Below are 13,201 nucleotides of genomic sequence, written 5' to 3' on the forward strand. Positions count from 1 at the left end.
CATGCAGATCCTGCTGCAATATAAATATTCAGTCTTACAGAATGAAAAAATCCAGAAAATAATATTCCAGTGTTATCTAACATGGGCTGCTAATCATGTCAGCGGAAGTGCTTCCATTCTTAGTATTTCAGCACTGATATAGTTAATGAACATTACCCAAAAAAAAGGCAACCGTTTCGGCAAAAGCTGACAGAAATATACTCGGCGCCACATCTCCCAGTATTCTGCCAATCTGCTGGTCCAGAGTCTCATCATGAAGACGCTCATCTCTCTGTACAGAATGAAAAAAAACCTCTTATATGACAAATCAAGTAGAACAGACATGTATATAATACACAAGAACCATAATTATCCTGTAAATTATATCCTTATAAATGGTACTTAGTGATGTCATCAGTTATAATCAGTGCTTAGCGATGTAATTTCTGTCACATGACTCACTGAAACTTGTGTTTTGGAGGTCCATGACGTATATAAAAGCACTCATCCTTCTGCTATGTGCCTTTCTATGGTCATGGAACTCCTCATATATATTATATATGTTCATTTAAATCTTATCTTTATTTTTAAAAACTGTACATGGTTATGTGTGCGGCTACTTGGATGGGATGCATACTTAATTGCATGAACCCATATTGGTGGCAAAACAATCTTACTGGGTTTATTTAATAGTTACATTTTTTTAAAATTACATTTTAAGTTATAATGTTCCAAATTATGAGGAAAACCCCTTATACAGGACACCCCAGTTCCTAAGCAATTTGGATAATATAAAACTGCCACAATAAAATGAAGTTATGGTCTTAAAAAAGACACAAAACAAACAAAACACTAAGTACAATAAAATGTTACCTGATATCTCTGCACAATAATGTATATGTTGTCAACTCCAACAGCTAGCACCAGAAATGGGATCACCTCAATGACAATAAGAGTGAGTGACACGCCAGCATAGCTGAAGATACCCAGAGAGCAGGCTACTGAACTGAGCACAATCAGAATACCAGCAATACCCAGCGAGATCTTAGAGTCCACCTGTTAGATCACAGAAAGAAAGTCACTGAACCTGCTGGGAGACATTTTTCAGCATCCTTTGCAAGAATGCGGTTTCTGTAATTAAACACAACCTACCAAGATACTACTGCAGTGGCCAATCTGACCCAAAGCCAAGGATATGTAGACAAACATTAAGGCATAACTGATGACAACAGTAGTAACATCACTTTTACTTTCACGGTTTATCTCATCTTCAATGCTTCTCTCGGCAGAGAATGAAATGGACAGATTGGGATTGCTATAATTTTCCACAAATTTGATAAACCTAAAAATATATGGGACATAAAATTGTACATATTAAAAAAACAAAACAAACAAAACAGAAAAATTCAAAAATGATAGATACAGTCAATGTATTTAGGTGTGGGAGGGGAAGCTACAATGAGAATACAGAACAAGGGGCACTAAAAGATGACAAGCCTAAGTATTCAGTTATGGCCTTTCCTGTGGTTTGCCTTGTCATTACACATCCATATTCCTTCACTTCAGGAAGGGCAAATGGGTGACTTTTAACATGGCACTGCCTTGTGCATGGCCCTTCCTACTCCTTCTATCATTGGTTACATAACATTACTTATAAAGACAGGCACTGGAACAAAGGTTTGAATGATATTAATTCAAGGATCTAAAACTTTTGGTTGAAGTGGCTCTAACACATTCTTATGAAAAACAAATTTTAGATGTAAAGATATCATTTTTGTAACAGATTTGGTACTCATCTTTTGCAGCACTATGGAAAATATAAACGTTAACTGAAAATAGGTGAAAAAGATGTTCCAAAACCCCCAGAAGTAAAAATGTTATTTCAGGGGGGCAATTGCACAGAAGGTGCTTCTGTGGCGGGCAGGGGGCAAACCAATTCAGCAGACCGAAACTGAGAAATGTGGTCAATTAGGTTAATTTTCAGGCATTTTGGCAAAGGGTTTTCAGGCTGCATAAAAATGCGGCATTTAAGGGCAATGGTGCAATGTAAGATTTGAGAGATTTGATTTGGGTCACAAATCTTAAGGAAATGCCTTGCCATTGCCTAACATTGCAAAAACAAGCAACTCTCTAACATACATGCTTAATTTTTTCTTACAGTTGTGAAGATAAATGACCTGGTGGTGTCTTCAGCTCTAAAGGTCCCCATACACGGGCCGATTATAGCTGCCGATATCGGTCCCTTGGACCGATTCGGCAGCTTATCGGCCCGTGTAGGGGCAGAACCGAGGGGCCTGGCTGACTGATATCTGGCCTGAAATTGGCCAGATATCGATCGGCCAGGTTAAAAAATCCAGTCGGATCGGGGACCGCATCGGCTCGTTGATGCGGTCCCCGAACCGACTGCCCCATTGCCGCGTGCAGAATTCGATCGTTTGGCCCCTGGGCCAAACGATCGAATTCGCCATCATGCCTCCCCAATATCGCCACCCATAGGTGGGGATATCGGGTGAAGATGCGATCATGGCGACATCGCCAAGCGAGCGGATCTGCCCGTGTATGGCCAGCTTAACAGGCAGCCTTAAGGTGCCCATACACGGGCCGACTATAGCTGCCGATATCTGTCCCTTGGACCGATTCGGCAGCTAATCGGCCCGTGTATGGGCAGAACAGAGCTGCCTGGCCGACCGATATCTGGCCTGAAATTGGCCAGATCTGGATCGGCCAGGTTAGAAAATCCGGTCGGACCGACTGCCCCATAAGCTCAAATGTAATCTGATCGTTTGGCCCCAGGGCCAAACGATCGGATTATTTTTTTTTTTAAAGCAGCTTGCTACCCGATATCGCCCACCCGTAGGTGGGGATGTCGCCAAGCGAGCGGATCTTATAGTGTATGGGCACCTTTAGCCAGCCCTTTCTCAGCTCGTTGTCCTTCTCTCTCATTGCAGCCAGACCCAGTCAGAACAATGAATACACAGGCCGCAAACGAGCATACTCACTTCTGATTGGCTGCTGCTGCACACAGAGGACTGTGCAGTAGGAAAGGGATCGTATTATAGCACAAATTATGCAAGGGGCTGACTGAGGCTGCCTCTGGCAGCAGAGGAAACCGATTGATTAGTAAGAAAAAAAACCCCTTAATTCCCTTAAAGGAACAGTAACACCAAAAAATGAAAGTGTATAAAAGTAACTAAAATATAATGTGCTTGCTGCCCTGCACTGGTAAAAGTTGTGTGTTTACTTCAGAAAGTCTACTATAATTTATATAAATAAGCTGCTATGTAGCCATGGAGGCAGCCATTCAAAGGAGAAAAGGCACAGGCACATAGCAGGTAACAGATAAAACACTATTGTATTCTACAGAACTCATCTGTTATCTGCTATGTAACCTGTGCCTTTTCTCCTTTTTTCCAGCTTGAATGGCTGCCCCCGTGGCTACACAGCAGTTTATTATATAACTTATAGTAGTGTTACTGTAGCAAACACACCAGTTTTACCAGTGAAGGGCAACAGTGCATTATATTTTTATTACTTGAAAGCGCTTTCATTTTTTGATGTTACTGTTCCTTTAACTTAATGGGATGACTTTACATTCCCTTTAATCATGGGAAAATGAAAAGGAAAAAGAATGCAATTTTCAGCGATTAAATCAGATTGCCACATGCGTACCAAACGGAATATCCAAATTAGGACGAAGGGTTAAAGAGATTTGCACACAAAGCACATGGTGAAAGCTTTCAACTTCCTTGTTTATGTGACAAAAGTCACATGATTTTAAGGATTCGGCTCGGCCAGAGGCATGGATTCGACCAAATCCGAATCCTGCTGAAAAAGGCATCCGTACTTGCAGAAAACTTAATGTTAGGCAATGGTAAGGCATTTTTGTGAGATTTGACGCAGTAGTGCAGATTTAATCGTGTTTAAACTAATCGCTTGCCATTTCCCTACTGCATCCTACTTGTCATTTCCCAAGAGGGTAACAACTCCATTATGTAATTAAATGAAAGAAAAAGAACTGAAAGAAAACCAGATTATAAAAAAAAAAAAATGTATTTATGTATGTGGAGCAAAGTTCTGCATGTTCACATCAAAAGGTAAATACAACAAATCCAAAGCTCAGCTCTTATCTGAAGTTGTTGTTTGCACTAACCTTGAAAGTCTTAGATAAGGAATTACCTTACAATCACTACATTCTGGAACTTAACACCCCATTAGAACTAAACTTACTACTGTAATGGTTTTTTTTAAAGGACCAGGGCCTTTTCTTTAAATTCAAAACAAGGATCCTAATTTATTATTGTTATGCTGGGAAATCCTGAGCCCAATAAATGGTCACACACTACTACAAAAAAGACCAGCACCAGCAAGATGTCATGTGAAAAAACAAACCGTATATTAACATAATAATTCATTTACCCCAAACAGGCTATGAAAGCTAAACATACAAGTAAAAAAGTAATCTGTCTGAGTGCCAATTGTATATCTTAGGCTGTCCCGTACTTTAAAACTTAAGGATAAAACTAATGGAAACTTACTCTAATTCCCAAGCCTTTGCTCTATTCAATTTTTCTGTGTCGTTGCGGAAATTATTTACTGGAAAAGTAATCACCAGGGCGGTGGCATTATTATAATTTTCATCTGCAAAAGAAAAATAACACTTCTAAAATCTGTATTTGAACTAAAATATTAAACAAAAAGGTACACTATGATCTGGCAGATTAAAGGCAAATGAGCAGTCTGCCATGGGAAGCTTACCATCATATCCTCCAAGAACCAGCCATGGAAATATGGGGCCACCAAATGTTCCCAGGCAGGGATCATGGAGTACTGATGTGTCATTCAAAGATGCTGGAGATCTAAAGTAGTTGAAAATAGAAGGTTAATTACACAGGGTCACGCACTTGTAAACTGTTAGGGAAATACAGTTCCCTATAACCAAATATTTTACATGTAATAACTGAAATGAACATTAACTTTTAACAGCAGAGGTTCCATGTTTTGGGATTGTTTGGTTGGGGGAAGGAGCCTACAGCAGTGGCAGGGGGCAGTCAGCCTGAAGTCAAACAACAATGGTGGGAACTTCAGGCTAACAAAACTTGGTTTCAGCCTGAAGGTAAGTTAAAGTATGGATTTGGGAGAATAGCCATTTTCTCTCCTAAATATCACAGAAAACCCAACTTGAATGTCATTTTAAGTGAGATTTGCAAAGAATTTCCTGCCCTAAATATTCTTGGAACACTGGCTGACAGATACACATATTTCCCTATGTCTGTACCCATTTCACAAGCAAAGGGAGGTCTAACTAAAGGGTTGACCTAAATGGGAGCCCTGGACAAAGATTAGATGTTTAAGGGGGATTTGGACTGAAAAAGATTGACAACTATTGCGATACAGTGTGTTGAAATCATATCTTTTTAGGGCAAAAAAGAGTATTATAACACATTGATGTTACAGGTTCACAAAGACTATATTAAATTTGCCAAATGAAAAAGAAACTGTTTACACAAAATATTGTGCATATTTTTCTGTAATTTATTTTTAATTAATGACCCACTTTATTAAATCTAATACATGCACCATTAGCCAGCACTGCAGAAGCAACCAGTTCCCGGGCACTGCCTCTCCCAGAATAAAGAGATAACCCATTAGTTCCCAAGTTCTATGAAAATCACATTCATTTCAAAAGCTCACTAAAAACTTCAGCAACTATCAATGTGTCTGTACAGTATTCTATACAGTATCTTCTTTTGCAAATTAAGAAAGTGAAGTCTTACTGCTTAGAAGGACCAACTTACCGCACACAGTATAAGAAGTGAGTGTGGTAATCAGCATAAACATAGAAATCATCCTGTATGGAATGATTCAGCACAGAGAAGCTGTTCTGGAAATAGTTGAGAACGCTGAAAATTGTGCAGTTGTTGTTGTATGGGGCCAATGGAGCCAAACAGATGTCTTTTAACATTACAGTCTCATTATTGTAATAAGCTTTTAGGTTTTCAATGCCATTTTGTAACTCCAAGACCTAAAAAAAAGGTGAAAAAGCCCCATCATTTTTAAACAGATATCATACTGAAATAGCAGGAACAGTATCAAAAATGTAAAATATAATGTACTGTTGCCCTACACTGGTAAAAGTTGTGCATCTGCTTCAGAAAGACTACAATAGTTTATACAGTATAAATAGGCTGCTACATAGCTATGGTGCAGCCATTCAAGCTGGAAAAAAAAGAGAAAAGGCACAGGTTACATAAGCAGATAACCGATAAGCTCTGTAGAATACAATGGAAATCTATGCAACTTATCTGTTATCTGCAATGTAACCTGTGCACTTTCTCCTTTTTTTCAGTTGGAATGGCTACTCCCATGGCTACACAGCAGCTTATTTATATAAAAAATAGTAGTGTTTCTGAAGTAAACACACAACTTTTACCAGTGCAGGGCAATAGTACATTATATATTAATTACAGGTATAGAGCCCATTATCCAGAATGCTCTGAACAAAGTGTATTTCGGATAAGGGGTTTTTCCTTAATTTGAATCTTCATACCGTAAGTCTAAGAAAAAACATTCATTAAACCCAATAGGATTGTTTTGCCACCAATAAAAGATGAATTATATCTTAGTTGGGATCAACTATAAGGTACTGTTTTATTATTACAGAGAAATAGGAAATCAATTTTAAAATTCTACATTATTTGATTAAAATAGAGTCAATGGGAGATGGGCTTTCTGTAATCCGGAGCTTTCTGGATAACGGGTTTCTGGATAATGGATCCCATGCCTGTACTTTGATACACTTTTGCTTTTTGGTGTTACTGTTCCTTTAACGTCTGCAAAAGCATTATGGATTTGCACCCTAAGAGGCGTGACAGACGGGAAAATTAGTCGCCCGTGACAATTCTCCCTTGTCGCGGGCGACTAATCTCCCCGCAATGCCATCTCACCGGCTAGAATGTAAATAGCCAGTGGGATTGCATATGCGGCGCGGCGATTTGCTGAACGTTGCCTTGAGAGGAAACTTCTGCGATTTCGGCGCTGCATATGCCATCCCACCGATGATTTACATTTTCGCTGGTGGGATGGCATATTGGGGAGATTAGTCACCCGTGACAAGGGAGATTTGTTGTGCGGTTACTAATCTCCCCGTCTGCTACAGCCCTAAATAATAAATGTGGCTGATAATATCTAATATGTAAGGCCTTTAATGTATAATCACATGCCTAGTCAAAGTCATGGTTCTGCTCCTATGCCTAAAGGGAACTGAATCACACTGCATTTGCTTAGCTACATTGCTTTGGTACAATCTTATTATATATGACAGATAACAGAGCAGTAAGTTTAAAGGTAGAATGTACAGAAATAACCAAAACTTGCAGTGCAGTGTTCCCGTGCCTGTTATATTGTGGAAATGAAACTAAAGTGCCCCATGTAATTATAAAAAATAGCAGAATCTTGGCTATGCTAAGAGAAACATATTGATCACTCAGCCCTCTAACTAAGCACTCTTTTTTATGAACACTCATTATTCAATAACTAATGTTAAAAGCTGAGGCGGCAAGGAAGGAGAGGTGGGTAGGTTGGTTACATTGTTTACAATGGTGTTTGAAACACTGACCAGTTTTTTTTTCCACTGTAACACCACTCACTTACTTGAGCAAGAATATTAAAGTCTAGAGGTGGGCCAAAAGGCACATCACTGCCAGAAGGATATGGTGAGTAATTGTGGACTGAACTGTTGGGGGCAGTGATGATTAGTTGTTCAGTGCGAAAGAAGGGTCCAAAGTGAGAGTCAAAATATTCCTTTTCTTGCCGAGCCTGGCTGTGAGGATCTGACCAGAGTTCAACAGGATCAGTAGTAATCCTCATGTATTTGAGGCCAAAGCAACATATCACAATTAAAAGCACAGAGAAAAAGATAACAATCCATGGTTTCCGGACGCAAATAGAACCCCACTTTGTAAATCCAATTCGAAGAAAGTTCTCGAGTCTTTCACCAAGCCGGTCACAGCACGAAGGCTCTCCTACATTGGGGGAAGGATAGTTTGTAAGCAAGAATTTCTTTTTTACAAAAACATTCAATAGAATGGGTTTTTTGGGGGGGATATATTTACACACACACACACACACACACACACACACACACATCAGCAATATATATGTTATGTTAACTGTACTATTACTCATTCAGTGCCTCATTTGTAAAATACATAAATCTGTTTGGAGGCAATTGTAATTCAGACACATACCTGCTATTGGAGTGGAATTGACAGAATATGCTAAAGTGCTATCAATAGGAGCATATTCTGAGACAATATTCTTTTTCCTGTAATTGGAAACAAAAATTAGAAAAGGCATTAAGGTATCAATCCAAACTGACAAAAATCTGACGGTTAATAAAAAGCTTTTGTACTTCATTAATATCCCTCTAGTTACCCAATACATGAGCCTTTCTAATAACATACAAAGCTATACTTCTGCTAAACAGTATAAATGACCCTTTAGTTAATTTCATCCATGAAATCTCCCCATCACAATGTTCCATGAGGTTCGTTCTTAAGTTTACACGACTGACAAATGAGCTCACAAATGTTGGGGGGTCTGTTTTATCGCTTTGGAAGGACACCTCCGGTATATCTTTGTTCAAGAATATGGTAGTGTGCCTTCATATAATCAAATGCTATGCCACTCAATAAAACAACCTATGTTTGTGGAGTAAAGACAAAATGTAACCTGGTTTGCCCAATTACCTGTAACACCACGATCCAATAATGACTGCAGAAAAGAGTAGTAAGAACACAACATAAACTATCCACATGATGACAGCCATAGCATCCAAGCCAAATATAAGCCATGGAGGAGGAAGTGGTGGAGGCTGGGGCACAGGACCACAAGAAAGAGCGCAGTCCTGACAACTACAGGAAGCCCCGCCTTCTTCCACAGGCTCATCGCAGCCCTTGGTGGCGTTGTTCATGGGAAGCATGGAAGTCACAGGATCATCTATGAAGTACAAAGGGATGTTAACAGAATCTCCACAGAAAATGCCTAGAAGCATCAGTTCATAAATATTTCAACAACATAATCACAATTCCATAAAAACCCAGTAGGCATGCACCAATGAAAACAATATTTTTAAAAAATGGTGTTGCTAAAGGTATCACATTAATCATAGTGTTTAAAGATCGTATTTTATTTATTTGTTTTTTTTAACCAGGTGCATCATTAATAGATTTAGTTGCAGCTCAGATGGATACTGAATCCACAGAGTAGAACAGGCACTGCATGCAGATTTGCCACAAAGCAGAATGAGTAGGCTTGCAAAGGTTATACCATGCATAATAAAAGTGATCTCCACTGTTTTGTGCATAATAGAAAGAAAATATAATTCTGAGCAACTTTCCAGTGTACTTAAATTACACTGGAAATGGTTTGAAAGCTACTGTAAATGTAACTGTAACTGACAGCAGTATTTGCTTATTCCTGTTTCTTAAAAACAATGTAGTGGCAATTAGTTTTCCTCCAGGTCTGTTTATTATTATCAGGAGTCAGAACAATTAATGCAGAGAATATAAGCAGACAGATGAAATTTTTAATACCAATTTAATTTACAAATAACTTTATAACCATGGAGATTTATGTAAATTACTGTATATTGGCAAGTTTTATTAACTCGAAATAAAACTGCATACAAAAGTGTTAACAAGCAGGCTGTGTACAAGCCACAATGTACAGTGAGAAAAAACACAGTAATTCAGTGGATAAACCAGGCTTGGAAAACTTACCTGAAAAGATAGGTGTGATGGTAAAAGGAACCTGCCCATTATCTTTGCTGAACATGTACTGAATCCAGTTAGTAGCATTACAGTCCTTGACATCCTTTCCACACAGCAAAGCCAAAGCCTTGACATTACTCGAGGGGGCTTCTACATCCTTGCATGCATTGTACATCGCTGGGCAAGAAAAGGCACATGTTGGATGCAATAAAGTGGAATAAAGCTGCATTTGCCACAACTTGACTTAAAATTAAACATTAAACAAGAGAGAGTAATTCCAAGAAGAGCAGAGCAGTGTTGGAAAGTTAAAAGGGTTAACTCTCTAATAAGTCAACCAAGACCTCTATTGCCTGGTAACAATGTGATTACTTGCAATTATATAAAAAGGGAAAGTGTATCTTTATATAAACATTTAGCATGTTCTAGACCTATTCTAGTTGCTGAACCTTTTCATGTTCTATAGTTTGTGTTTTTTTTTTATTTATGTTTATGTTCAGGCCTTCTCCTATTTATTTCCCATTTTCACTCCCAAACTACTGCCATAGCAACCTGCTACAACACCGTGCATAGGAGCTGCACAGCATAAATGTAAATAAAAGTTACAGAAATTCCAGCGCTCTACCCAAACAAAAGATTAAAGTGCATCAATCCTCTCAGACTTCCTGTAAGTCAGGCAGTGTATCCACAAGCGAATTAATACAAGAGGAGAGCAAATTACTGCTGCAGAATGCTTTATTGCTGACTACCAAACACACAAGATGTTTAGGGCCTTAAAAGCCCTTTCTCAAGTATGCTCTTTCCCAACTTGAGAAAAGGCATGTAAGGCCCAAAACATTTCTATACTATTACAACAGGCTGTTAAAGGAAAAGTAACACTACATTTTTTTTATCTATTCTACCCTGCTCCAATAATTGCCCTATCCTGCACACCATTTATTATTTTGAATGCTTTATTAGAAAATACCTGCTAAAACTTGGCTTCCGGTCATTTGAAATAAGGCAAAACGGCGATGCAGGGCAGAATCCACTATGCGATGATCGATCCTAGCCTTCCTTCTGTATAGGAAGGAGTCAGGCTAGGATCGATCAATCAATAATATATAAGTTACTAATGATGGCACTGGGAAGATCTTTCCCAGGCAGGTAATGGTAAGCTCTGGAAGCAAGGTCTGCAAACTTAGGGGTATATTTACCATGATGTGTAAAAAGTGAAACATTACCGGTGATGTTGCTCATAGCAGCCAATCAGATGCTTTACTTTGGTTTCTAAACTGTTGAAATCTAATTGCTAATTGGTTGCACTGGTCAACATCACTGGTAATGCTTCACTCCACTTTTTACACACCATGATAAATATACCCCTAAGTTTGCAGACCTTGCTTCCAGAGCTTACCATTACCTGCCTGGGAAAGATCTTCCCAGTGCCATCATTAGTAACTTACAGTAGATATACCTGATTCCAGATAGTAAACTACAACTGAGGATACTTAAAAGACAGAAGGTAGTCTTATGCTAGACATAATATAAACTGGTATTTTTATTAGGGCTCTTGGCATGGCTGTGTTATACATGAGACAGCCAGACCCTGTCCATGACAGAAGGACAGAATGGAAAGCCACACTTTTGTAGCAATGTAGCCATAGCAACAAGGTTGTACTTGCATTATTCACATTCACATGTTTGAAGAAATCAAGAACAACATTAATACTGACCAACGTACATTACCATTAATGCATATACCTCTTCAAAATTAGCAGCATGCAAATACTGCAAAACGAAAATGCGGATATTTGGGTAAACAGCAGTTATCCAAATGTTGCACCAAAACACAGATGACTTACCATTAGCAAATTGTTCTCCTATGTAATACTCCATGGCCACAATGCTTTCATTTGCCCTTTGAGGACTAGGCCCAACAAATGGTTCAGTCTGGGTAACATTTAGAAACTCTGACTGATGGGGACTGCAGGTCAGCTCACAGAACATGGTCATGAAATTATAAAAACAAGAAGGGCATCTGAAAAAAATGAATGTATTTCATCACTTATTTTTATTATTTACAGAGATTGCCTTAATTAATATATACATTGCTTGTGAGAATTTAAAAAATTATATATTATGATATAATATGGAGGATAAGTAATGCCTGTATACTGATTAAAACAGCTTGGCAATGTTAGGAATTTGTGGAATATCAATGATTATGAATCTTTTCTCAAATATCCTGCTAAGAAACATCCAAAATGTGTTTATAAAAGGCTAGGGAATGATAACCTGTGCCATGTATACCGGACTTGAATGCAACCTGTACAGAAAAAGTTTATTTTTAGTTAAAGATTCTCATTGAGCAATGGCTTCTTTTCTGCCACCTTTTCATACAGACCAATGTTTTGCAGAGCTCTGAATATGTTTGAACCATACATCCACCCCATTGGTCATCTTGTGAAAAAAATTGGAAAAAACTACAAGAAAACCTGTTTCAGTCTGCTAACAAAAAAAAAAAAAAGCTTGCACATCAGGTCTCCCTTTGGCAGACAACTTCCCCATAGACAAAAGTAAAAAAGTAACACTGATGTTGGCTCGATAACAAAATGTGAATGTCCTACTACAATGGCTCAGTCACATCCCTGATCTCAGACCAACTGGAAATTTGCTCGACTATAGGGGCAAAAGGGGGCTGCACAAAATAATAAAGTCTTGGAGCAAAATACTTAAATTAAAACTGCATGTTTCAGGTGTTGCTAAAATAATGCCACATTAAAAATAATTCAGTTTCAGCGCTTTAAATCAAAAATATCATAGAACAATTTTCAGTGTGGGATGTTACTCAGTAAAAATGAAAGGATTTATTAAGGGGTCTAAGTACTAAATGGATTAAATTAATTTGCTTGCAGGTTAGAATCACAGGGTATTTGCGCCCCACAGAGAATTAGAACTTGGTCAGTGTGTTTTTCTTCATCACTAATTTTTTGGCTCGCTTCCTTAAAGGTATACAGTTATGATTTTTTGGTGTACTTTTTATTTCTAAATTACACTGTTTACATAGCAAATATTTCACTCTACCATTTAAAATTTTATTCTTGAATCACAAATGTTTTTTTTTTAGTTGTAATATTGGTGTGTAGGCAGCCATCTCAGTGCATTGTGCTTTAAGAAGGAGCCAGCGCTACACATTAGAACGGCTTTCAGGTAACCTATTGTTTCTCCTACTCCCTTGTAACTGGAGAAATCACAAACCGGACTTGTATTTCATAAGGTGGCCATACACGGGCCGATTCTAGCTGCCGATATCGGTTCCTTAGACCGATTTGGCAGCTAATCGGCCCATGTAGGGGCACCTACGTGGGCACCTACATTTAGTCGGATCGGGGACCGCATCGGCTTGTTGATGAGGTCCCCGATCCGACTTCTCCTATACCCGTCGTTCTAATTCGATCGTTTGGCCCCAGGGT

General features: G+C 38.6%; 1 protein-coding gene across 1 annotated transcript in view; it reads right to left on the reverse strand.

The window, feature by feature from the left end:
- Positions 1–13,201, reverse strand: part of npc1 (NPC intracellular cholesterol transporter 1) — a 44,245-nt gene that overhangs the window by 15,763 nt on the left and 15,281 nt on the right. The window contains exons 4-14 of the mRNA XM_004915212.4: positions 11,591–11,766; positions 9,759–9,926; positions 8,727–8,976; positions 8,226–8,302; positions 7,630–8,000; positions 5,775–6,001; positions 4,735–4,835; positions 4,515–4,617; positions 1,132–1,321; positions 853–1,035; positions 157–271 (exon numbers count right to left, since the gene is read on the reverse strand). Of these exons, the coding sequence (XP_004915269.2) occupies positions 157–271; positions 853–1,035; positions 1,132–1,321; positions 4,515–4,617; positions 4,735–4,835; positions 5,775–6,001; positions 7,630–8,000; positions 8,226–8,302; positions 8,727–8,976; positions 9,759–9,926; positions 11,591–11,766 (1,961 nt within the window). The remainder of the gene's footprint in view (positions 1–156; positions 272–852; positions 1,036–1,131; positions 1,322–4,514; positions 4,618–4,734; positions 4,836–5,774; positions 6,002–7,629; positions 8,001–8,225; positions 8,303–8,726; positions 8,977–9,758; positions 9,927–11,590; positions 11,767–13,201) is intronic.

The sequence above is a fragment of the Xenopus tropicalis genome, chromosome 6, assembly GCF_000004195.4.
Source record: "Xenopus tropicalis strain Nigerian chromosome 6, UCB_Xtro_10.0, whole genome shotgun sequence".
NCBI classification, from domain to species: domain Eukaryota; kingdom Metazoa; phylum Chordata; class Amphibia; order Anura; family Pipidae; genus Xenopus; species Xenopus tropicalis.